The sequence below is a fragment of the Numida meleagris genome, chromosome 6 (assembly GCF_002078875.1).
Source record: "Numida meleagris isolate 19003 breed g44 Domestic line chromosome 6, NumMel1.0, whole genome shotgun sequence".
Classification (NCBI taxonomy): domain Eukaryota; kingdom Metazoa; phylum Chordata; class Aves; order Galliformes; family Numididae; genus Numida; species Numida meleagris.
In genome coordinates, this window is record NC_034414.1 from 3,817,893 (window position 1) to 3,845,371 (window position 27,479).

General features: G+C 38.0%; 1 protein-coding gene across 1 annotated transcript in view; it reads left to right on the plus strand.

The window, feature by feature from the left end:
• The window catches only part of NELL1 (neural EGFL like 1), a 286,742-nt gene that overhangs the window by 68,970 nt on the left and 190,293 nt on the right, over nucleotides 1–27,479 (plus strand). The window contains exons 10-12 of the mRNA XM_021402069.1: nucleotides 2,783–2,856; nucleotides 11,404–11,503; nucleotides 19,629–19,757. Coding sequence (XP_021257744.1) covers nucleotides 2,783–2,856; nucleotides 11,404–11,503; nucleotides 19,629–19,757 — 303 coding nt within the window. The remainder of the gene's footprint in view (nucleotides 1–2,782; nucleotides 2,857–11,403; nucleotides 11,504–19,628; nucleotides 19,758–27,479) is intronic.

Genomic DNA, 27,479 nt, shown 5'->3' on the forward strand with positions numbered 1-27,479 from the left:
TTCATACTGACAAGTAATAAACTCAGATGTTACCTTTTTTTGTCTACCTTTTATTTCAATTTGGAAGATTTTCATTAAATGTAATATAATATCAGACCTTGTGTTAATGTCACTGTGTAAAGTGATTGTTTTTACTCATTTCAAAAATAAGTTCATGAAAAGAAAAGTACATTTTGGCCTCTTTCTTCTTGTAGAACATCAAACTTAATGCATGATTTTTTCTATAAGTTATAAGACAAAGCTGTTGAATTATTTTAAGATTTATTAGGAAAAGATGAACATTTTTCTAGACTTCTTTTGTCGCTGAATTCATTAATCCCATGCACAAACGTTGGAAAGTTCTCTTGCTGTTATCTTGTGCTCACTTATTTATTCATGCTATCTCACTTCTCTCAGTTGTATTTTCTCCTAAGCATCCTGCTTACCAAAAGACTCCTATGAACAGGGTATTCAGGTGGAAAGATGGTCTTGCCAGAATTATATTTTTTTGTCTCAGAATATTTTTTATTTGAAACACTGAGAGTCTAGAAAGTTCCTTCACGAACCTGTGGTACTGGATGCTTCTCTTGACATACATTTGCTGACACACATGTATGTACAACAGTTAAAATTGGACATGAGGTAATTGCAAGGCACCAAATTGTAGATTCAGCTTATATCCCCATGAAAATCTGTGCTCTTGATATTTGTAATGGAAAGATGAACAATCAAGCTTATCTTTTGTCAGTGATTGGCACAAACTTGACTCGTTATTCTGACAAGAACTCAGCTTGTCAGTCAGTGGGAAGAGATGTATGGAAGTTGATTGAAATTGATTGCAAATGCCAGCTCCTTGACAGAATGATATACTAGGGCCACAGTCAGTCGCTTTTGGATATATAGTAGTAATTGCAGGAGATTTCCAAGGGGCTGCACCACAGGTGTTAATTTCTCTGTGCTTTTCTTATTTAGCTCTGATAGAATCATCACTTGTAATTTACTGTCTGTAGGGATTATTGAATGGCTGGATTATTGAAGTTTCCTGTCTCAGCTGTGGGTTAACTAACAAAGCAGTTCTAGTGTCTGATATGTTAAGGGTTTTAAAAATGAGGTGATTCTGTTTTGATCCCTGACATCTTGTGTTGGCTTTAGATTACTATCTGATGAAAGACTATAATTGTGTTGAAAATCTCATCATTTTTCTCAGTCGTGGTTTAACTTGACGTGCTGTCAGCTGTGTCCGTTTTTTTTGTTAAAAGCAGTCATGACAGGAGAAGAAACAGAAGGAAACGGACAAGTTATTTAATTCATTGTCTCCCAAAAATATTTACTTGAATTACTAACATAAGTGAAACTTCTCGATCTGAAGTTTTTCCTCGTGAGATCGCAACTCAGCCGTATAAACTGGGGCAACTTCAGAAAAAATCAAGAAAACTGAGATACCAAAAGAAAGACATCTGATTTCGAAATGCATAATGGACAATGAAAACAGAGTTCTTTTTGAAAATTTGTTTTTTTAATTATTTCAACTTAAAAGAGCATTTGTATGTAAGTTTAAACTGAATATCCTGAGAAGCACATTTATGTGTGAAAGATTATGAGGATTGATCTAGCATTTCTTTAGTTTTGAGATGTTTGTAAACAAATTGACTGTGATAATTGCTGTTTTGGAAAACTACCTGTTGGCATCAACCATAAGAGTTGCGCACACATGTGTGTAGGCGCTTATGAGAGAAAGTGAATCTGTGATTTATTTTCTGAGATTTGAGTGCTTTGAATGCTTCCACTTTCACAGTGCTTTTGCTGCAACTCAGGAAACCTTTAAAGCTTTGTTCAGTTACAATGCGTCTTTCAGCTTTCCTTTCAGTGTAATTGGCCAATCTGTTACTGGTCAAGCGCAGAGATAGCAGAAACACCGCAAGAAAAGTCATGTTATCAGTGCCTTTATGATGGGTACTTAATTTCTGGAAAATAATAATAGACCAGTTGTTTACTGTGAAGATTACTGTGAATAGTTATGGTAATACTTGACCAAGCTGTTGACTGCCATGGCTTCGCTTGAGTTTGTTTTCTTCATAGTGGTGGTAATTCTAAACTAAGCTAGTTGATTTTTCATTGAATGAGGAAAGCTCACATTCTAATCTCTTGGTTTGGAGCTGGTAGTCTTTAGCAGAAGGGTCAAAACTTCAAGCAATAATTTTTTTAGTAGGAACTTTTAGTTTCCTGGGAAACCCATTTCTTTCATGTGCACTTTAAGAATATTTTTCTGAAATGGATTTCTTCAGTTCATTGATTCAATAGAGTCAGTTGCTACATCAAATCCATTTGCCAGTGCTCCAGCAAGTTGAAGAGTTCACCTTTGTGCCTGCAAAAAATTTGAAGGTTTAATTGAAATCTGTGCTTATATTACTCTCTTGATGTACATTAATAAACGTTTTTATTTTCTTGAAACAAGTAATGAAGACTTGTAGTATCACATATATTAGCTAATCTAAATGTCAGTAATGAAAATATTTTCTAATGAATACTAATGAATTGGGCTCCGTTATTTATTCTTATGCTCTTATTCCTCTTAAGTTGAGGTAAAGGTGCTACTTGCTCTTAAAATGAGTTTGTTGGTTATTTTATTTGGTATTGTGTATCATACTGACTTCTGATGAAAGCAAAATGTATTGTATTTTTAATGTATCTATATTTGAGTGTGATTAGTGGTTTTAGTTTAGTGTTATACTTTTGTTTATTACTTAAATGCTGATTTTATTTATACATTTTTAATCCCTCACTTTCTCTTCCCAAATTACAGCAAAGTGCATCTACGGAGGCAAAGTGCTAGCAGAAGGTCAACGAGTATTAGCTAAGAGCTGCAGGGAATGTCAAGTAAGTTTAAGTTGCATAAACTTTTCCTGATTTTAAATATGAGTGATGTTCAAATGCAATGATAAGTTAATGTATTTTGTAGGGCTCTCTTCATGCAAATGTGATGTCCATTGTCTTGAAAAGGTGACCGTGAAGTCAGTGAAAGCCACAAACATGTAAACAAGGCAGGAATGTGACCTTTGCAGTGTAATAAAAATGTGTGAAGTGACTTGGAGGGATGTTTCCTCTTTCATGTCTTGATTTTATAAGGCTGACAAAGAGGCAGTAGCACCTTCAACCTGTTGCAAATGTAAGCCACATATGCTAAAATTTGTAGCAACCTGGCTTGTATTGTTTGAATTATTCTAAATTTGCCCTAGTGTTACATAAACGATCCATCTAGCTCTACTGCTCATTAAGGTAAATTATGAAGGACTGGGCCAAGGTCTTTCTTTGTCAAGTTCATAACTCTTAGGCAACTAGGATACAGAGAAGGCTGAGGTGCTCAGTGACTTCTTTGCCTCAGTCTTCACTGTCAAGAGCTCTAGCCACACTGCCCAAGCTGCAGGAAGCAAAGGTGAGAACTTGCAGAAGGAAGATCCGCCTGCTGTAAGTGAAGATCAGGGTTGAGACCATCTAAAGAACCTGAAGGTGCACAAGTCCATGGGACCTGATAAGATTCATCCACAGGTTCAGAGGGAGCTGGCAGATGAAGTTGCCAAGGTCATGGCAACCTGGTGAAGTTCCCAGTGATTAGAAACGGGGAAACATAGCCTCATTTTCAAGAGGAGAAAAAAAAGAAGATCCATGGAACTATAGGCCAGTCAGTTTCATCTCTGTGCCTGGCAAGATCATGGAGTAGATTATCCTGAAGGTCCTACTAAGGCACGTGGAAAATGAGGTGATTGGTGGTAACTAACTTGGCTTCACCAAGGGCAAGTCTTGCCTGATAAACTTGGTGGCCTTTTATGATGGAGTTACAGCAACAGTGGATAAAGGAAGAGCAACTGGTGTCATCTACCTGGACTTGTGCAAAGTGTTTGACACTGCCCCGCCCCACATTCTGGTCAACAACGTAGAGAAAAATGGATTTGATGGATGGGTCACTCGCTGGATAAGGAATTGGCTGGATGCTTGCACTCAGAGTTGTGGTCAACGGCTCAATGTCCAAGTGGAGACAAGTGATGAGTGGTGTTACTCATGGATCGGTGCTGGGACTGGTGTTAAATAGGATCTTTGTAGGCGACGTGGACAGTGGGATTGAGTGCACCCACAGCAGGTTTGCAGATGACACCAAGCTGAGTGGTGCAGCTGACATGCTGATGCTATCCTGAGGGACCTGGACAGGCTGGAGAGGTGGGCCCATGCCAACCTCATGGAGTTCAACAGGCCAAGTGCAAGGTCCAACAGCTAGGTCGGGGCAATCCCAAGCACAGATACATGTTGATTGGAGAATGGCTTGAGAACAGCCCCGAGGAGAAGGATTAGGGGGGTATCAGTTGATGAAAGACTCAAACTGAGCCAGCAATGTACTCTTGCAGCCCAGACAGCCAACCGTATCCTGGGCTGCACCAAGAGAAGAATGACCAGCAGGTCAAGAGAGGTGATTCTGCACCTCTGCTCTGCTATTGTGAGACCCCACTTGGAGTACTGCATCCAATTCTGGGGCCCCCAACACGAGAAAGACATGAAGCTGTTGGAGAGGGTCCAGAGGAGGGCCATGAAAATGATCAGAGGGCTGGAGCACCTTCTCTACAAGGACAGGCTGAGAGAGCTGGGGCTCTTCAGCCTGGAGAGGAGAGGGCTCTGTAGGGACCTTATAGTGGCCTTCCAGAACCTGAAGGGGGCCAACAGAAAAGCTGGGGAGGGACTTTTTAGAAGGGCAGGTAGCAACAGGACAAGGGGAAATGGTTTTAAACTGAAAGAGGGTAGATTTAGATGAGTATGGTGAGACACTGGAACAGGTTGCCCAGAGGGGTTGTGGAGGTTGCCTCTCTGGAGGCGATTCAAGGCCAGGCTGGATGGGGCTTTGGACAACCTGGTCTAGGGGGAGGTGTGTCCCTGCCTGTAGCAGGGGTGGTTGGAACTAGATGATCTTAAATGTCCCTTCCACCCCAAAGCATTCTATGATTCTATGAACTACAGTTGGTATTTAAGAACATAAGTAAATGGAGGCTGTGTTGGATGAAAGCATTCGTAACAGGAAATGTTAATGAATTTGTGAGTGCTGTGTGTGGTGTGTAAGCGTGGCAGAAGCCAATCCTAATCAAAACTTTCCTTAGGAGAAGAAAGTAGTAGATGATTATAAAAGGCCTATTTCTCTGCTGAGACGTGCATTTGTTGTAACCAGAGTATGTCTGTGCCTTCAGTATGATTTATCACTTCAGAAAGGCATGGCTATTTTAAACACACTTGCTCTCACATGTAATTTTCAAGTATTTTTGATTTTTATGTCTTGTTGAATTTATGGAAGGGAAGGTGATACAGGAAAGTCTTACCTGTGTTATTGATAGATCAGTGTGTTGTAACAGTTATGAAAAACATTTGGAAAAAATTACAATGATCTGGTTATTGTTGTGCTTGTGGCTGACTGTATGGAGCAGCAATTTTGTGTTCACTAATGGAAATGGACAATAACTGGTTGTAGATGTGAAAGCAGCTTGTTGTGCAAAATTACTTTGCCATTGTTAGTGTTTGGATGTGTGGGGGTGCTCAAAGCTGTATACACAAATACGTGGGCAGGGTCTTTGCCTTGAAGACGAAGGTGACTGTTATATTTATAGTATGACTTAGAATGTTTATCTGGGAGGGAAAATGACTGTATGAAATAAAATGAGGAGAATGGGAGGATTTTCACATTAAAATGAAAACAAAGTGATCTGAACTACCTCTGTGGAACTCCTCTATGCTATAAATAAGAGCATTGTATTCATTATTACAAGTATGATAATACGTTTGTGAAGATGGAAAGCACACACTGACCATAAAATATTTCTCATATTAATAATGATGGAAATAATAATGAAAAGAGTTTTTGCATTTTACTTAATGTTAAAGGAAATGGGTATGTCAGTGTTTGCTGCAGAAATGTTGCTGTCTGTATTATTTACATCTGAATGAAGACTATTAATAAGTATTTGAAATGGAATCTGTTAATGTGATATCATGAAAAAATAAGCCTCAAAAAAAAAAAATGTGTGTGGGGGGGGTGTCTTCCACAGCTGTGTTTCAAGAAGATGTCAAACTTCCCTGGCAAAATTTGTCATTCTGACTCTGGAGGGTATGTAAGTGGGTGCCTACCTCTGCTTCTACAAGAGGAAGTATCTGCTGACAGGAAGCTCATTCAGTGTGTCTCAACCGTGACTTTGAGTGAAACACCTGCTTATTTACTGCCTCAATTAGGAATGCTTGCTAGATAAAGTTTGAATGGTGATGAGTCAAACTATTGCGATAAGTGACCATTTTCTATTTAGTACAGGCCTGCTGGTGGACAAGGTGAGGAGATCTTTGCTGCTTTTGCCACTTGTGTTGTATGACTAAAAGAAAGGGCTTTGTGCTTTGGGAAATGACCCCATAAAACAAAAAAGTACTGTGTGTGGTTCAATTTCCAGACTTGAAAAACAGATTTCAAGTTTGAAAAGCTGTTGATCCATGAAAGACATGCAGTAGGAGGTACAGGTCAGCTGTCAGTTTATTAATGTAGAAGGACTTAAAAATACTGAGGGGAAAAACTCTTGGGGAGTTGCTCTTGTGTCTGTAAAGGAGAATGTATTTGTAGGGGCATTAATGTCAGGTAGTTAAAGATAAGATTTCAACTTTCAGTTTTTACTTGAAGATACAGTTTGGTTTCATGCAAAAGTATCGATTTAAGCGTATGAGGTTTTTAACTTAGACTTATTCTATCTGACAAAAATAATAATACTGATGGATCCATATGGACCAGAGGTTTTCTTGATCAGTCTGTGAACAGTTTTTGTTTCTGAAAACTAATCCAGACTAAAGTATTTGTTGTGCATCCTCTTAACCTTAAGCACAGCTGCTACTGATAGACAGCCATTCACTTGTTTCCAGCTGGAACCCTGCCCTCTCTAGATTATTCTACAAAGAAAAAATGGCAAAGTTAGTGCACAGGTGTTTCTAAGAACCACAGAATGGTTGAGGTTGGATGTGACCTCAGGATGTCACCTGGTTCAGACTCCCAGGTGAAGCAGGTCTCCCCAGAGTGAGGTGCCCAGGGCCACGTTGAAGTGGCTTTTGTAAACATCCAAGGAGAAGACTGCAATGTCTTGGCAGACAGTGACAGTGTGCTCTGTCAGCCTAACTATAAAAATAGTTTAAAAAAAAAAAAGTTTCCTGATGTTCAGAGGGAACCTTTTGTGTTTCCACTTGTGCCTATTGTCTCTTGTTCTGTCACCAGGCACCACTGGAAAGAGCCTAGCTCTGTCTTTTTTGCATCATCTGTTCAGATATTCATACACATTAATAAGATCAACTCTGCCCCCCACCCCACCTTGTTTTCGGTAGGCTGAACAGTCCCAAATCTCAGCCTTTTCTCATATGAGTGATGTTCCAGTCCCTTAATTATGCTAGTGACTCTTTTCTGGTCAGTCCTGAGTTCTTCCGTCTCTCTCATTCACTGAGGAGCCCTCAGCTGAACATTGTATTCCAGCTATGGACTCACCTGTGCTAAGCAGTGAATCACCTCTTCCCACTGCTAGCAATACTTTCCCTAATGCAGCCCAGCCTAATGTTAGCCTTCTGTGCAGAATAGACACGTAACTGACTTGTGTTTGACTTGGTGTCTACCAGGAACCCCAGGTCATTTTCTGCCCAGCTGGGTGTCCTGGATGTGCACATACTGATGCCTTGTTGTAGGGGAACTGTTAGGACACAGCTTGAACTGGTGATTGAGCACCCGGTGCAGGGCTGTGGCTGGCCCAGGGAGCATAGGCAGATTGTTTGTACCTGTGCTCCCCAGGTGACCAGAAAGGTAGGACCCAGGGTGAAGCCACCTAGACTCATATGAGGGCCAGCCACTGAAGGGAAGAGCATCTCTTGGATCTGGGCTGTTTCCTGAGTCAGGTGTTATATAGCCAGAGATCCCCTCCACCAGTTGGGTGAGTTTCATTCTTCTTTCTGTGTATGAGTGTTGGCCTGCCTGTGGACATTCTGCCTGGTATTGTCAAAAACCTGTCAGAAGTAATGTTATTTCTTGAAAGCAGAATGCTGGGGTTGTTCCTTCCCAGAGGCAGGACCTTGCAGTTGGTCCTGAGGTTCCTGTCACTGTGCTCTCCATCCTGTTGAGGTCCCTATGGAAAATGTAAGCGTGTCTGTGATTCAGAAAACTTGTACCAGTGTGCATTCAGTGTTTATTGCAGTTTGTGGATTTCACCACTGTGAGAATATGGCTCATTTGAAGACAATAGGAAGAGATCTGTAACTTTTGGTTTGGGAGTTTAGTGCTGATCAGCTGAATTCTGGGTTAACACCTGTGAATGACTTGATTCCTATTCATAACTGGCTGATGCGTTTGACGACAAAAGGTACAAGAAGATGTTTTTATTAATTGCTGCTTGGAATGGGGAGTCAGAGTGCCATGTGAGTTCTAGAGAGATGGATAAGGCTCTGCTAACTTTCTGAAAGCCGACTTAAAAGTTTTCCATGAAAATAGAGAGTAATGTCCTACCTATAGTGTTAACTGAGGACTCTACTTGGAGCTGAAAGGCTTATCAATAATAAGAGACAACTTCCTCCCTCAATGAAAACACCAAGAAACAACCAAAATAGCCCTGACTTCTTGCTATTATTTTCTGACGATAGTCATCTGACATGAGTTGCCTGTAGTTCAAATTTCCATTGCATGTCACTGATTAGGCTTACACCCGATTCTTTTTTTAATGTACTTTGTAATTAAAGAAACTTAATTATCTTGTAAATGTTTAATTCTAGATCTCATTCTTTGTAGATTGTATGCCACAGTTGGAGCTTGACCTATTTATTCCAGAGAAAAATGAGGACTTTATGACATCAGTGTCCATCCAGATTCTATGACTGTGTATGTGAATTGAGCATAAAAAGTCAGTCATTTTACTAAGGCAGCCTGAAGCAATAATTCTTAAGTGTGAGCTACTCTTACTTGACTGAGTGGATGAATTCTGAAATCTAATGATGCTAATTCTTATAATTGGATCTGTACTAGCTTATACCAAACTGATTATAATCCAAAGAACACTCAACATGAAAAGATTTTTATTATTTTAAAACTTCTGAATGATGTTTTTTTTCCTAAGAAGCAGATTTTGCAGCAAACTGGAAACTTTAGGGGAAATAGAGTTTTAATGACAATTAAGTTAATAGAAATCTCTTTTTTTTTTTTTTAAATCTCCTTCTGATTCATTAAGACAAGTGACTCTGGATTGAAATTTTTTATAGCTTTTTGATTTATCCCATTGGCTGATTTGACTTTAACATTGTTTTTTGATTTCTTGCCATCTATTTGACAAGGTTGATTGTCAGTCAACACTTCTTGTTCATATGATGACATACTGTACCCCTTCTGCAATTGTATTGTCTGAGCTTTAATAAGCGATGAGTTATAGCAAGAGCCTTTCCAGCTGGTAGTTTGATAACATGATAGTAAATGACGGCTCACTGTGTCTGGTCCTTTTGTCACCTTTGTTACTGTAGTTGTACAGGCAGTCGTGAGGGATTCCTCCCTTTCACTTATGGCAGGAAATCTAATAGTTCCATTAACTTCTGTGCTTGTGCAGGCACTTGCTTTGATGCGTGCTCTATGATACTGTGTTTTTTTTTAATCAAAAACACAAAACAAAAGAAAAATGAATACCCGTTTTTGTTTGTTTTTCTTGACAGCAAGTTATGCAACTTGCAGTAAGGACAGCTGAGAGGCAAGAAAAGTGGCTTGACCTTACTTAGACTTAAGATTGCAGTTTCAGGGGCAGTCACTAGCATTGTCTGTAGAACTGTCACTCTCTGTGTTTCCTGAAGTTGCTGGGCACCTTGTGCATCATTTGCACCTTGTGGATTCAGTAGGCATTTCCATGTGCATAACTGCATAGGACAGCTTGATGATGTGAGAGATAATTCTGGAGTCTGAAGAGATGCAGCTGAACCAGTCTGGCTTTGTTGGTGAGGTTATTTAACAGCAAGGAGTTTCACCTGTACTGTTTCTGGCACCTGAATTAATCCTTCAGCATGGCATGGCACAGTGCCTTGTAGGTGTGAAAGCAAGCTTCTGGTTAGCAAGAGTGTCTTGCTTCATACTTAATGAACAAATAGGTGCTGTCAATATGTTGTGTTCCAAGTCATGCATCTAACCCTCAGATTATGAAATTGTTGGCTTCAGTAATGTATTTTGTCTTTTTATATGGTTATTTATGGTTTTATATGGTTTTCCTATGCTTTCCTAGCCCTAGATGCATTTAGGTAATATTTTTAAATATTCTCTGTGACTGTGATTTTAAAACCATCTTTCTGTTCTGCTATGTGAGGCACTGTGAAAAACATTTTGGGAGGAGTGGGGCTAGGCTCATATTAAAAAGGTGCGTTGGCAATATAGTGGGCTACCAGCGTTCTTAGTGGAAATTCTAGTCTTCTGGAAAATAAGATTACTCAAGCGTAAGCAATCTTGTGGAATTGCTGGTGTACATACTACTAAGCGAAAGCCTGTTTGCAGGTGTACTTGCCGGTACACATGATAGCATAGCTGTAGAAGGCGTGCTGATGAAGTAATTAAAGGTATGGAGAAGGATGGAGTGGAAGAAGCAAAAAAGAAGAGGCTACATTGGGATGAGATTGTAAGAATCAACCAAATGAGGAGTAGGACAGCAGTTCGGTCTGCAGATATGATGAAGCTGATTTTCCAAATGGAAAGAAGATGAAATAAAATTGTGCTGCAAAATCTTCCCAGATCTGTTCTATGTCAAGTATTTTAGAAAACTCCTACAAGCAACTAGATCTCTTGTGTACAGTCTTACTCTAAGTCTAGTAGAAATGAAAATCAGGGGACTATCTTTACCTTGTTTTACTTTTTATATGGACATTTCTGTATGAATACCTCAAGATGAGACTTCTGCTTTGCCAATACCTTCAAAGGAATTTTTGGAAATTGGGTGATCAGTACTTCTAAAGATCAGGCCCTTTTAATTGGATACAGCAAAGCACTACGTGACATCTGACAATGTTGGTCCTCCATCTGCTGTGAGTACTTGAGTTGGATAACTCGCCAGTGAGTACATAGGATATGAGGAGTAAAACTTGGACTTTCATAAAGCTGGAAGATCATCTTCAACAGAAACCTAGAGTGAAGTTCTTTAATTCCTTTGAGTACTTAAGTGTCATGTAATTTTTTTTCTTTCAGTTGTGGGCAAAGAATATTCAACTAGATTACTTTAGAGTCTATGTTATAGTCAAAAAATAAAATGATGTAGCCTTCTCCTTGCTAATTGCCAGAATCGTAGATGGAACACTGCGATCCTTTCCATTGCATGTGTTTTCACTGATGTCCTTTTTTTAATTTTTCTTTTTTAAACTATTATTTATTTTCAGAATGGAGTTTTGGTAAAAGTAACAGAGGCTTGTCCACCATTGAACTGCTCAGAAAAAGATCGCGTTCTTCCAGAGAACCAGTGCTGCAGTGTTTGCAGAGGTAAGCCAGAAACTATGCATACTTTGAAGGAGTATATGTTGCTGATTCAACTGGGGGATACACTGGAAAGAACAATTCCTTTTTAATGATATATTAGGTACCTCTATAAACCTGAGTCTGTAATTAACATTCACATAATGCCAGATTGTGACATTCCTTTGGGTAGAAGGCTCATCAGATACATGGCTGTAATTGCTGTGAATTAGAGAGGGAGAAGGAGAAAAGGAAGAGTTGGGGGAGAAAAGGTTTGATCTTTCTTACGAATTTCCATTAGGAAGAAATTGTTTAAAAAAGTGGTATTTTATGTTGCTTGAACAGAGCTATAAGCTTTTGGGGAGTGGCATTTTGAGCTCTTACTATTTTAAAATGACCATAATAATAAGATTTGCATTTGATGCATGCTTTAAAGCTGATTTAGTTCTGAACTCTCTGAGGACTCATTTCTGAGATGAGCTGGACAATTATGGAATCAAAATGAAAAAATAACCCTCGAGTGCAGAATGTCACTTTTCTTCCTTTGTATGGGGACGTAGGTTTCCTTTCATTGTTCTTTTTCGTTTCTTGTCAATACTGGCTGCATGCCACGCCAGGCTGAACAAGCTGTAGCTACTGTCTTTGCTGAGGAAGTTCCCTTAAATGGGGAAAATATGAATTTCACAAGGCTAGAGAACTCAAATAACTTCTTTTCTGCAGGTGTGTTGTAAGCAGTGACCTGTTGGGTGAAAGGTGTTAAAATAATAATTCCTTGGATATGGCTATATGCTACCTCTGTTCCACAGCTCTCCTTTGGCAGTGAGCCTCAGCTAAGTTTAAGGGGATCTGGTCTCTCAAAGCAGGACTTAGTGATGCACATCAGAAATGTTAAGAAGCATGCGAAGTGAAGATTAAATATTTCCAGGCTTGAATGGTTATCAGGGCCTGCTGGGCTACTTTCTTGCCCATATGTAAATTCCTCCAGAGTGCCATTGTAGATGTCAATGAAGGAATTCTGAACCTGTCCCTTAGCCAGTAAAAAATAACTAATAAATGCACATAAATATTTATTAAGGCCTTGAACTTGCAAGCATATGTATGTGGTTGCAGGAGCCAGCACATTTGAGACAGTTTGCTGGATGATGGACTGAGAATACACACGTTAATTTTTTAAAGCACTTTCTAGAAACGTCTGTAACTACTTAAGCAAGCGCTAAATGTTACTTCTCTGTCCCTCAGAGGGCTCAATGTCTTGATGATTCTTCTAAACAGATGGCCCAGTTTGATGTAGTATAGCACTGAAAAAGTGAGCTTCGTTACTTTTAAAAGCACTAGAAATCTGAGAGCTTCAAAGTTGATGAAAGATAAGTTCTATAATTATTCAATTCTATATTATTGCTAATGATAGGTACTCCTTTTCGATATGTCTCCAAACTGTTTTTATTGTTTATCAAATAACGTGAATACCCATACCTGCAGGATGGTCTCCAGAAGCAGAGGAAGGAATTGTACTTCTGCTTCTTTTGAATTCTGATAGTGCTTTCAAAATGATACATCAAACTTCCATGTCACTTCTACTTTAGCTGACTACTAAAACAATCTTTCTTTTTAATTTAATCTTTGCTTTTTAAAATTCTTTTCAAAATTATGCTTAAATGTGATTCATTTTGTCAACTTTAGAAAGCAATAAATTGAACTTGGCATTCCTAAGTCATTTTTTCAGTATATATATTGAGTTAGGATACATGCTTGACATGTTTGCTTCTGTTCCGTGTGATCTAAATTGATTGTAAATAATTTCATCATCTGTAGAGCACTGATATATATATATAAAAAAAAAAAAAAAGAACATTTGTTGTTTTTTCTGGTGTGGGTTTTTCAACACAAACAGATGTGCTCTGATATGGCAAACAGGCCAGAGTTTCTGGTCTTGTCTTGTGCCTGCATGTCCTTTATTGAGGGAAGAACAGAAAGCTTCTCTTTTGGAATAATGACTTCCTTAAGAGACAGCAGTTGTCTTTTACTGCCCAAGGTAGTGAGGAAAAAATATGGTGGTAAATATAGCAATTAGCAATGAGTCCTGTTTGGGCCATTGGCAGGTCATGTGCAAATTTCACTTTGTGTGAATGCAATGACAGAGTTAATACTTTGTATTGGCATTTAGCTGTAACAATCAACAGGGTGATTAATAAATCTTTACTAGTACTGTTAAATTAGATGACTAATAATTCTGTACAAAAATTTATCAGCATGCACTATTGACTGGTAGGTTTTGTTCTGTATCATTTCTTGCTTGTATCAGATTTTGCTTTCTTTAGTATTCAGTTGTTGAAACATGGAAAGCTTCTACTGAATTTTGTGTTCTGTAGAGTCATAAAGTACCACTGCTGAATGAAATCTGGGCAAGAATTTCAGCGTTTGCTTTCCTAGGGGCAGGAAAGGAATTTCGATGAAAGAGTAAATGTAGAGGACGTTGCTGCGGTATAAGACTGTGCTCTCCTCAGGCATCGCTAATATCTACCACAATAATAGCTAAGTGCTTAAAATGGAGTATGTAAAGGGGAAAAACAAACAAACAAAAAACCCCATATGAAAAACTGATATTTATAGTGGTGGAAATCGTGAATCAGCAAAGGGCTGAGTTGAATACTGTAATGTACACACTGGTGGGCTTCCTAGATAGTCATTATTCGTAAATGATTAGAAAAGTAAAACCAGTAAATAATACCTTATCTTCCTCAGGTTTGCTACGTGAGTTTATAGTATAACACAAGTACATGACTGCTAAAAGCTGATTTCTGGATTTCAATAAAATCATAGAATTGTAGAATGGCTTACATTGGAAGGGACCTTGTAGATCATCAAGTTCCAACCCCCCTTGCCCTGGGCAGGGTTGCCAGTCATTAGATTAGGCTGCCCAGGACCCCATCCAACCTGGCCTTGAACACCTTCAGCGATGGGGCATTCACAGCTTCTCTGGGCAACCAGTTCTGGCCAACTTGCTCTAGCTGTCATGCTCAGCTTGTGTTTAAAATAACTGTATAATGTGTACAGCGAAGTAGTCATAGAATGGATGAACTTTGCTGTATGATGATAGTTTTGGTGATTTGATGTACTTGAATTCAAAACCGGGCCTCAACAGATCTGTATGTAGGATCTATCCCTGAATATTATGTGCACTACATATTGTTTTGCCTTGGGTCTTTATGCTTTCACATAAATAGATGCTTAAACTATGTGGCTACTTCATACTTCTTAGCAAGACAATATGGCATCATTAAGCTCTCTTTCAGGCTTACAGAAAGTTGAGTTAATTGTAACATTTTAAAAAGAATATGTGTGTGCTAAAATGTATTTTTTACTACTTTTTTTTGCAAATCACTCATTTTTTTCTTATAGCATGCCTACTACATTTTTTATGGCCCAGGGACAAATGTAATACAAAAAATAGTGTCACAAAAATGTTTTATTGTTCCCCTTAGCTGTTCTCCTCCTTGCCAAAGACAGTGTATAATTTTGAAAGAGTGGATTTTTTTCTCCTTTGAATGAGTGATTCAAATAAATTTCATGAGAATTTTTTTTTGTTGTTATGCTCATCATTTTGATATGTTAGAACAGCCTCAATAATAGCCCTAGCTCCTTCAGTCAGGCTCTCCCTAAATGAGAGGGTGTGAGGAAATAATGAAGTAGTGAGAGCTGTTTGGTTTCTGGAGAAAGTAATGTTTCTTTTCTATCCTGTAATATGCTTTGGCTGGTAGATTTAGATTGACTGCTGACACTGGTTAGCAGAAATGGAGAATCCTACAGATGAGCTGAGGCATGCATTTTACTTCAGAAACAGAATTACAGTCTAAAAATGGGGGCTACTGCCATCCTCGCTTGTACTGCTTTGTTTTAAGGGGTTTTCAGTTCTTTCAGTTAAGGCCTGTGAAGGTTCTTCAATTAACATATTCCTCATCTCTCTCTGTCTAGCTGCAAGCTTGGGCTTTGCTTTTTCAGAAATCAAATGTTTCTCTTGCATTGCTGTAAAGTACGTGTTATTTCAAGGTTTTATTTTTGAGAAGATTAAATGAAGATTTAACGGAGGTTGATAAATATGGATTAGTTACTTCCTATACATAGTTATAACAGTATTTGGGATTTAAAAGACCTTTGCAAAAGAGAAAAAAAAATTTAGAATCTTGCTAGGATGTGCAGTACAGTTATTCAAATGCACACAAATAAACAGTGTTTAATAAGGCCTGAAGTCATACAGCAGCTTGAAAGAATTTATGAAGTTGCTCTTTTATGTCAGACCACTGAGTTCTGGGACCTGCGACTCTGAAGGCATAAAAACTGCTGTTCAAAGTGCTTCATTCCTCATGACTTGTTTAAAAACTGATTCAGATTGTGAAGGGACATAATTGCTAGTGCATATTTTATGGCTTTTCCTATGAGGTGTCTCCCAGATTTACTTTACATATTTACATAGTAACTCTGTGACTAAACCATAAGAATTTAAAAGATTGTGAGGATGAAATGACCTTGGACCTTTTAAACATAGCTGATGCTATTAATGGAGGCATCATCAGCATTCTTTTTAGAAGCCTCTGATGTGTGAAAGAGTCAAAGTGTGGATTGCTGAAGAGTAGATTCTTGAACAGCAAGAGAGCAGGGGGATAACAGTTTGTCCAGAGACCAGCTAGGGAAACTGGAAGGAGTGCAGAAAGCGTTACAGGTGTTACAAGTAAACCCTTAGAAATCTGGGAGGCTCATCAGTGTGAGGGTATGTGGACAGGCTATGTCTGATTGTAGCAATACTTTTGAATGAATTTTTGCATTATTCAGTCAGGAATTAAACCAAATTACCAAATATAGTTGGTACTTAAAAAGACAAACCTTGATGTAGGCACAAGACAGTTTAGCATACTGCTTTGGAAAAGCAGATTTGGGGAACTGGAACGTGAAGCTGTTGAGAAGCCTGGAGAAATAAGAGCAACGATTGGGTGCCCCAAAATGGAATGAATGTTTAATTTTAGATGATCTGACTTGGGAGCAGTAAATTTTGCAGTTTCTGATGGTGCACAAGTGATAATTTTATGTCTGGCATCATGAGAATTGACCTCTTTCACACTTGCTAAGTACATTTGTGGATGGCAGTTCTGCAGCCAAGTATTGCAAGTGAAAAGATATGAATGATGTTCTTAAGAAAAATGGGAGCAAACATTTCTGCAGCCTTGATAAGGAAATGAGTAATGTTATTAGAAATGTTTGGGAAAGGAACAGAGGTCATCATGCCCATAAAAAAAAATCTAAACACACTCTTCAATATTTAATTCCCCTGTTGGTCATATCTTGAATGGTTTTGAAGGGCTGCTGTGAACATTTATGACTGTGTGTGTGGGGAAAATGGTTTCTGACATCTGTTCTGAATGTGTTTATCTGTAATTTTAATTCATGCTCATTTGCCTTGTCATCTGTGTTGGCTTGAAATTAGTTTAGATTATCAGAACTATTTAAGATTTTCTGTGCTTCTGTCAAATCCTCTCCAACTGCTTACTTGCTTACATGTGATGATTCTATTTGAAGGCTTTTCTTGTATTTAGAGAGGTGCTGACTGTCTCCGATAAGACTTGGCTGAATATTCTGAAATCTCAGTAATTCCATTATTTTCACGTGGGCAATGGCAATGTGTGCCCCCTGCTAGCTGCCATCCATGACTGGTTGGCATTCAGAGATCCTACTGCAGTATCGTTGGGTGGTTTTGCCACTTGTGTAGGTATTATGAAGGAACCCTATAGTTCATTTCATGGCCAAGAACTAATAAATATCAGATGTTTGCACTCTTTTGCACTCCACTTGTTTGAGGGAGAGTAGTTGCTCCCATCAGTAGTTTGACATTTTAGTCAGTGCTTAGGGCCCTCTCTGCTTAGTCAGGAGTATAAGCACAGCACTAGCCAGTCAGCAGCCCAAGACACGTTCCAGACTGTTTTGTGGAATATGAATGAAAGTAAGTGTTTACCTGAATTAGATATTTAATTGGGATTCCTAAAGGTGTGAACCACACAGGTAGCTTATTTTTTCGCATTACAGTCCAAATACTATATGGTCTTTGTTTGCCAGAAAAGCAGGACAAACACTCAGATCCAGTACGAGCTGCCAAGAACAGATAGCATTTTACTCTTTCTTTGCCTTCAAAACCCCAGCTGGGGAGAATGCAGACCAGGGTCTAAGAAATACAATGACAATTCCTGGGTATATGCCTCTCACTTCTTTTGAAGTGCTAAATGTGTGTCTTCACTGTGGGGGAAAAAAGCACCTGCAAAAGCCTCTGGTTCAATGGTATGTGTACTCTCACAGAGGCACAGGGAGCCCTTACAATTCTATACCAACATGTACACTTTTCTGCTGGTTAACCTTAAATGATGTTTGTTTTGTAAAAGCTTGAAAGCATGAAGTATTGAAGTGCTGTGCATGCCTTTAAAAGAAAAGGTTTGCTGCTTTCTGCTTACGGGGGTGTTGAGCAAATTTTTTTTGAAACGCTATGGGAAGAGGAGGAGGTTGAGTCTCTTTTGGTTAGCATTTTTAAAAGGATGGAAATGATGTTTCACGGGTCTTTCATTATAACAAATGCTGAGGCAATCTAGAGAAGCAGTAGGTTCTATTGTCATATATTCCTAATGAGGAGAACAATGAAAAGTTTCTTAGAGTGTATATTCACACAACTTATTTGTAGAAGTGGAGCATTACTTTCTTTCTTGTGTGCTCTTTTAACAGTCCTGAAGCTTGAAAACATAAGCAAGAGGCAAGAGTGTGATTCTGAATGGAGAATCAGACTCCAGACTGAGACAGTTAATCTCAAATACAGATCATAATAAGGGAATGAAAGCAATATTAGATTTTCTATAGTTTTTCTTTAAAAAAAAAAAAAAGACAGCAGCTCTATGGATACTGGATGGGTAGTTAAAAGTAGTCATATGTTCTGTTGAATTTCAGAGGTGGTAAATGAACCGTGAAGAATTCTTAGAAGTACGATGTGGTATCGAAAACTAAACAGAATTGTACTTGGGAGAAAGTCCTGTTAGAAATGAATGGTTAATCTGGGACTTGGAACTTGTGATGAAGTCTTACCAGGAGATCATCGCATTGACTACTTACAAGTATTAAAGTTGCCAGGAAATTGTCATGTGATTAAAGTTTGGGTTAAAGAGAGCCTAGAATCTTTTTTTTTTGGTACAGAAAACTATGGAAGGACTACTGTAATGAAAACATTCTGAGAAAAATGAAATCCTTTTTAAAGGTTTGGATGGGAAGGAAAAGATTGTGTGTATTTTTATCATGATTTATCATTGTCTAAAGTTGATTGGATATGTCTCTCAAATCAACACAGTAGTAATACTCCACACTAAATTGAAATGCGGTATTTTATAGTGACTAACACACTGATATGTTATATAGGCTCTTAGTAGCAGTGTCTACTACTAATAATTAAACATGTTAATACTGTCTATGAGTTCAAAGGAGAATTACTATTCTAAAGGAGCAGAAAATAGTCTGGAATGTCATGGTGTCAGGGGAAACAGTGATAAAGAAAACATTAAAAAACAAACAAACAAAAAACCCCAACCAACCTGTCTCTTGGGTAATATCCAGAATGTTAAAAGAATAGAAATCTTGCTTACAGAGGATAAATTGGATGCTGAATAGAAAAGTTTGGGAAGATGGGTTCCAGCTCGGTTTCAATTATAAAGGCAAAAAAAGAAGTCAAACACTGTGCTAGCATAAATGGCTACAGAGAGAATAACTACATGTTAATTTTTTAAAATTACATTTCATTTTATTTTTTGGTGCAAGTTAGATGAAGATATAAAGTGCATAGGTGCTGTAGGAGACTAATATATTGCCATGGCTTCCTCCTTTGAAGCTGTCTTTTTTCCTTACTAAAGCCAGCCTGGCAACCATGTGTTTGGGGGAAAAAAAAAGGCTTTACTAGAGTACAAATTGATGGAGGAATCCAAAAAGCATGTGTGTACCAAATTGGATTATAGAGTAAATTTCAAACATATAGCATGCCAAAGCTTTCAAGATATCAATATAGTCGATGTAAATATTAAACCTTAATACCTGAAAAAAGCATGTTTTAATACCTGTTTGCATGTTCCTTGTATTTCAGGCCATAACTTCTGTGCAGAAGGACACAGATGTGGTGAAAATTCAGAGTGCAAAAACTGGAATACAAAAGCTACCTGTGAATGCAAGAATGGTTATCTCTCTGTCCAGGGGGACTCCGCGTATTGTGAAGGTAAACAAAATATTAAAAGACCTGCCTCCCTTAACAATGTACTCAGAAAAAGCAGTGTTAAATGATGGAAGAATGAATTCCATTGTGAAGTTCAGTTTCATGATAGGGAATATCACTATTCCAAAGGGGCCCCTTTTGAATGTATGAATTTGAGATAATCAAAAAAGGTGGAACTGGTGCAGGACTATTCAGATGTTACTGTTCTGCTTCTTTGCTGCATTCTTGTTTTGCCATGCTACGGTCATGCTGTCATGACAACTTCCAAAACCCTGTTTTTAAAATGCTATTACCTACCCTGTAAAATGTTTTCTAGAGAGTAATATCTATATAATATATATTAAACTTAGGAAGTATGTACTCTGTTGGCAATCATGAGAAAGTTAAGTCTGGAGGGATACTGAGGCTTGAAAACAGAGAAGGTGATCTGCAGTACTCCTTATTTGAGTGAAATGGTCTTCCTGTGATACAGAAGATTGCTCCTTCTGAGAGGACTGCAGCTGAGGTACTTCTGTTGATGTATTATTACATCAAAGGAAAGGATGCAATGGGGCATTATTCTCCTTTTTGTTTCTCTGCGTGTTCTGTTGCTTGCCATTATTTTTAGCTATGATCTACGTATTAGAAAATAAATTGATGAGTCAACATAAGCACATATTTTCCTGCTTGTGCCTAGGAGGCTTTTTTAATGCTCTTCTATGCTAGACTACAACATTTAATCTCTTGGCCATCATAGGAAGTTTTAGAACCACTTCGTAAAAAATACTTGCCTTAGTTTTTCATCTAGTGGTACTAGTTATGGGATGGACATTGTTGACAAGCTGTTAAAATACATGAAGAATTGGAAGACAGGATGAAAGAATAAAAGAGGTGTGCATGGTCTGGGTTTGAATAATCCTATGTTGGTACAAATACTTAAGTGAACAGAACTGCTGTAAACAGTTCATAAAGCTATTTGGTAACTTGCATTTATGAATCTTATGGTGTTTAGTCTGTTCTCTGCAAACAGAAGTTGGAATGTTCATACATGTGCACTTTCAGTGACTGTGAAAACAATTTGTACATTTCTTTTAAAAGGCAGGCAGCAGAGAGACTGTTATACATGGTTTTTTTTTCTACAAGAAGTATGAGAACTGCTGTATTAGAGTACTGCAAGGTCTGTGCAGAAAGCAAAAGACAGTTTCAAGGCTCTTTGTCAGCCATAATGCAGAATTGAGTACTTGTTTTTTTTTTTTTCCTCTTTAGGTAAAAGCAGTGTCCAGTGTTTTTATTAATCTAGTAGCAGATTGTCTATTTTCCTTTTTCCTCTATGGCAGAAATTTAAAAACCTGGAGTCAAGTAACTTTGGCGATGTTGACAGTACATTAGTAATGTTAGTGGTGGGGTTAAAAATGAGCTTTTTGAAGAAATTGGCTTGAATTTGTATGTGGTCTGTGTTACATTAAATTTTGGAAGGGCAAATCAAATTCATGACTTCTGTGTGTATGAACGAAGTGTGATGGAACTGAATAAATACAGCTTTCTTTGCTACTCAAGTCTGCGATAGAGGAAAGAGAGAGGATTCCTGGGTGTTACAAAATTGTAAATTTGCTAGATGGAGAGTAGTTCTTAGAAGATATTATAAAGAAGAGAAGGGTCTTTAACAAGGGCAGCTACAGAGTGACCACTTGGTTAGCCAATAAATAACTTCTTTCAGCCCTGCAAAGGACTTCCTTTCCCTCCTTAGAGCGGTTTTCTGCAAAATTGCTTTATATGCCCCTCTAATTTCATTTATCTCGTCTGCATTTAATCTGCTGAAGAGAATAATTTCATAGTTGGGTGAATAATACTCTCAAGAACATGGTAAAGCTGTTATATAAATCAGGGAGATCATAGATGCACATCTGAAGGTAGAATCTGTCAGAATGTTGGTACAGCACAGGTTTCCTTGTGGAATAGTGGATTTCTGTGTGTACTGTGTAAGAACTGAACGCACAAAACACCTGAACAAGAAGTAAAACACATACAAAATACCTGTGGAAGCAAGGAAGGTATTCTCTGCTGTAATTCTGGTTTTGCCTTTGTCGTTCTTAGGCCCTGAAAATTAAAAGGAACATAAGATTACCGTTTCCTTTGAGATGGTGAGATTATAAACTAGTTTGTACTTATGATGCATGCCTGTAAGTGGCACTTCAGATCCTAAAATTTTCCAAATTTCTTGTCTCTTCCATTTGGAATGCTTGTGTATGTGAGTTCTCATATATGGTATTATTTTACGGTTATTCCTCCTTGCACTTACTAAGTTTTATCCTGTTGTGCTGTTGAACCCGATGGCACCATTTTGATCTTGCAAGATCTCTGACGAATTGCATTTGAGTTAGCTTTTATTTATTTATTTGAAAAATACATTACAAAAATAATCCTGAGAAGCTCTTACTGTCCATTCCTGGTAACTACTCTTCAAGCAGTTATCAGCTCTTCATGTCAAAACGTACAGGGGAATGCTTATTCACTGTTTGGAGTAACATAAGTATTTTTAAGGAAGATAGTTTCTGAAAATGAATGCATGAAGCTTGTAGAGAGTGAAGGCGAAAAGTGGAGATTGTCTGTATTCTATAAAAGCAATATATTTAAAAACAGAAAAGTTGTTTTCCATGGTTCATTTGCATGTGTTGCATATCTGAGACGTAATTACCGTATTTGCCATTTGCAGGAAGATATATAGAAATATTTCTATTAACCATTTTGGCTGAGGTTTAACTACAGATGAGGTACTTAGGCGCAACTGTTAAACCAGTGTTCATTTACTTCAGTCACATGGATGAATTCTGGTAACTGTGCGGGTAACCAGAGCCCCTGCTGCCTGCTGTAGTGTGTGCAGCTATGACTTCCTAGCTCACCATTTGAATCTGTGTCACATTGATTCTTCCAGACATGATATGTGATGTGTACAGGAGGTAAGCAGATATACTTCAGTTCTTCAAAGCCAGAATGCTTCACAGTCCGAGACTACTACACAAACACCAGCAGTACTGTCCTCAAAGTGCAAAGTAAGAGACGGGAAAGTGTTGGCAAATGAAGAGTCTGGAAGCTCAGAGAAGAAAGGAGAAAAATCAAGCCAAATAAACTGAAATTCATGCTTGTCACTAGCACAACCGTCCTTGCTTTCTAGATGCTAAGGAACAGAGTGCCATGTCTTCTGAAAAGAATTTGGTGAGGTACTGCTATGTATTTCCCAGAGAAGGGCAGAAGCAAGAATTGCTTTTTTTCCCTCCCTCTGTGTTTCAGTTCTGTATGCTTTACTACCTTCTACCTTGAAATACTGACAACCCTTTTCTGCCTGCTAAGTTATGCTGGTACAAAAGTGATTATTACCTAATTGTGGTTGAGCTCTGATTCATTGTGAGAACTGCTTAAATCATAAGTGGGATGAATCCCCCAGTTAGGATAAATGCATGTCTATTCTTGCTGTCAAGAGTGCATCAAACAAGAAAATTAGTATTAATATTCTTTGCGTCATGCAGAGCTAATCATACCCCCAAGAGGCATCTAGTGTAAATGATACAGTAGCCACAAGATATCTTGTCATGCTACAAAGAGGTATTTTTTCCCTTTCCAGTTCACCAATGTCACCCCAGAACATTCTTGTCGTAATGGATATAATATAGAAAAGGATCCACTGACTAAAGCCAGCCTGCAAGATTAATATTCCCAGCATTATGTTGTAGCATTTTATCTCCCTGTATGCTGTGGTAGGATGACACATGCTCTCTAGGATATCTTCCAGTTGGTGTGATGAGTATAAACAGGCTGTGTGAATCTTAGTTGAGCAGCTGACAAAATAAAGCTATTTTACAAGAACATAAAGGAAACTTCTGTGTCAGAAGCAGCCTTTTAGATGGTGATTAGGACAGACATCTTGGGTGAGACTGCTTTGTCCTTAAAGAGGCAGAAAATTCGAAGGCCAAATGTAGTGTTGAGAATGCCTGGTATGGCTTTTTTTTCTTTTTCCCCTCTTCCTTTACTGGTTAAGTTGCTAGTGACAGGAGATCTGTGAGGAACCTATTTCTGTGAGATTGATTCAAGCAGCATCGTTAGTTTCCTTATATGCTCTCTTAAGGCATCATCAGCACTGATGTTACTTCAGCATGAAGAGTTAACAAGATAAATGCCTTAAAGTCTGTGAGAACTATTCTCGTTTTTGTCCTGATAGCATGCTCTCTTCCTCTGTCCCAAACATTTTATCTTAATTTGTCATTACAAAATTATTGCACATTATTGCTCTTTTCAAAAATGTCACATAAGCTGTGAAATATTACCTGAAGACTAAGTACATCTCAGCAAACATGTTCATTTTGTAGTTACAGTGATCTCATTGGACTAACAGGTTTTGGATATGTGACATAGAGATGAATAAAATAATTTTGATAATCTCATCAAGAAAATCTTTTTCAGTTTACTTAAATGAGTGGCAACAAAACTTCCCAGGAGTATCGCTTGACTGATACAGTTTCTACCTTTTGTTGTATAATTTCTTACCAGTATCTTCACTAATCCGATCTGGCTGGTACGTTCTAACAATTATTGGCAGAATCCTTGCAGAATGACGCAATGTTATTTTTCTTATAAATGGTTTCTCCTTTTATAGTCAGCTAACTAGTACTGTAATACCTATACTTCAGTGTAGCAATAAAGTTCCCCTACAGAAATAGGCTGTATGCAAAATTTTTTGTTGTGAGTTCAAGTTAATCCACGTTATGCCATTTCCTACAGAACATTTTTGAAATCAAGGAGGAGGAAAGATACATATATATAGAAAAGAAATAATGAGATAGAGAAGTTTATTTGGAAAAAAACAACAAAACCAGAAACTCAAAAGAAATAGTATGTTTCATTTTTAATTTTGAAGCTTCTATTACCTTTTAGATCACTTATCTACCAGTGCAGTGAATCATTAAATATTTAATTTGCTAAATGGAGGATTGTCTGTACTTAAGTACATGCTGTATTCTAACAGCATAATCACATCTTTCTTGATTAGTGCGTTCTTCTATATGTGAGTTCATAATTATAAGGTTAGGTATAAATAAAAGTCACCATACACTTAACATGTAATTAATCTTTCGTTACTCTTAAGTTGATTAGTCCATTGTGGCTTACCGCATACAGTAGAATTTCCAAAGTACTAATCTTTCACTCCTGTCTTTTTTCCTTTTTCTAAATAGGCGGACCTGAATTAGAAGATTAATGAGAAATTTCTATGTCCTCCTTCATTCTTGTTGGCTGAGCTCAGCTTCACATTAACTTGATGACTTTTAATTTTTAGCAATGCATTACTATTGTACAAGAAGAACAGTTCCTATCCATTTGACTTAGAAAATTTTTCAAATTATGGCCTAGAATTACTGGCCTAGAAACTGCATTTGTGTAGTTAATAAGATAATTTCATGAAACAGTCTAAATGTCCTGAGGTTAGTTTGTTAACATTTCCACATATGATCAGTTCAGCAAACTATCACTCCTTTGGATACACTTTCTATAATCAGAAATAGTCATTCCTTATTCATGGTTATTCCTATCTATGTTAATGTTAGCTATTGAAGCATTAGTAGCAGTGCCCATTATGTATTGCTGGGGCTGTGAGATGAGAGAGGATGAACTCGGGTCAACAACTCCTTGCTCTTTTTTTCTCATTTGAGATTGTAGTAACGAAACTCCCAGTCTTGTCCAAAGTTCATTCAGCTGAAGATGTGAAAGTAGTTCAAGTAATTTGCTATTTTATAATGTAATTTATATTTTCATTATATAAATTAGATCTGACCAGCTTTGTGGTAAGTCAAAAAGATGGAAACTAACTGACAGCAAATTTGAGAGTCATACTCGAGAGACCTAAATCTGGATGGTATAAAGCTCTATCTTCTGACTTCTGACAAGTGGTTGATATAGGTCAGGTGTTGGGGGTTTTATGGCACAGCCAGAACAAAAGCTGCTCCATGGTATTAACAGGCAGGGTTCTTCCCCAGCAGAGGCAAAACTACTGTAAAGTCTGTGTTGAATGTCTACCATAGCATTGAGAAAGGCTATATTTCAATTTTATGGCTGAGCATAAAGCTTTGGAGTCAGTAGACCCTCAAAAACATGAGTGAATGTCTGAATTTGATTTGCTATTCTAGATTTACATCTGTGAATGAGAGCAGAAAGTATTCCTGGGTCTTCTAAATCTTTCAGAATATATCACATGAGGCAAGACAGTCCCAATCACAAAATATATCCAGTAAAGACTAGATCCGTCTGCTCTTAGTTGTACTAACTCACTTGCAAATAACACTTTTCAAGAGAACGTGACCTCTTTTAAGGCAGTTAAAGTCAACATGGCAAAAAATGACTGGAACTGACTAATGAAGTATGGCTGTTCCTAGGGTTTGTAACAATCGAAATTGAAGAAGACCTTTCTTATTTTATACTGCAATTTCATAAAAATGAGAGTATTACATTTTGCAGCATTAATTTGTCCTGCAAAATGATGAACAGGTTGTCACAATTCCATTATTCTCATCAATGGTACCTTTAAACTCAATCCTATTAAGATTGAAGTTAATGAAAAGAGAAATATGAAAGCCTTGATGAGAAAACTGAGCACTCATTTGCCCATGAGCATGGAACCAAGCATGCAGCGTGGGCAGACCGGGTGAACTGTCTGCCTGATGTACCATGCTGCCACGCAGTGACTTTCTGCAGCTGCTTCTCCCTTCTGCCACAGCCTGATACTGCACATGACATCATGGGAGCTGTGGGCAGTTGGTGTGATTAGGGTTAGGGACATTGCCAGTTCAGTTCAGGGTGGAGCTAGGAGCTGTGCTTTTGCCCAGGCCTTTGAGGGCAGACTAGATAAAGATTAGTACCTCACTTAATAATAAAATTCAATGACTAATATTTTTCTTCATCATTTCTTCCTTTCTTTCTTTCTTCTTATTCTCACTTTATTTTGATTTGGAGCTCTGCAAGTGAATTATCTAAGCATTTATTCTGGTAATGCAGATGATCTCATTCTTAGTTAGGTCTGTAGAACAATATTCTGTTATCTTCTTGCCCCATGGGAAACAAGAACGTTGGTTAACTTACGTACATAGTGCTATTGTGCTCTCACCCTAAGACAATAAGCTTTGGTCCTCCAGATTCTGATGCTAACTTTTCAAACCACATTGAGTTTTCGTGTTGTGTGTGTCCCAGACGCATTGTACCCCTTTTGTCTTCTGTTTCTTTTCATTTGAGCTTGATGATGTCAAACATAATCATGAAATTGTTTCTGGAAAGATAAATATATTGAAAAATTCCACTCCAAGAATACTTATGTTCGTATAGGTTTGGCTGGAAAACACCTGTTTTCTGAAAGCAGTGTAGAAAGACAAGCAACATTTAGATATAGTGTTGAGAGACATGGTTTAGTGGGGTTATTGGTGGTAGGTGGATGGTTGGACTGGATGATCTTGTAGGTCTTCTCCAACCTAGCTAATTCTATGATTCTATGTAGAGGAAAAAGGTGTGCTTTTCTTTTTTCATCCTCACAGAAATCAGGAAAAAATAGCCTTGAGAGATTATTGGTTTAGTTCCAGAAGTAAAGACCAAATGCACAGCACACTTGAATGAAAAACAAAAACATTTCTGTTGCTATATGGCCAGAAAGAAGAAAATATTTCACCAGATAGTGTGACTTCTGTTATTGTTCTTAAGATGAGAGAGTTCAGT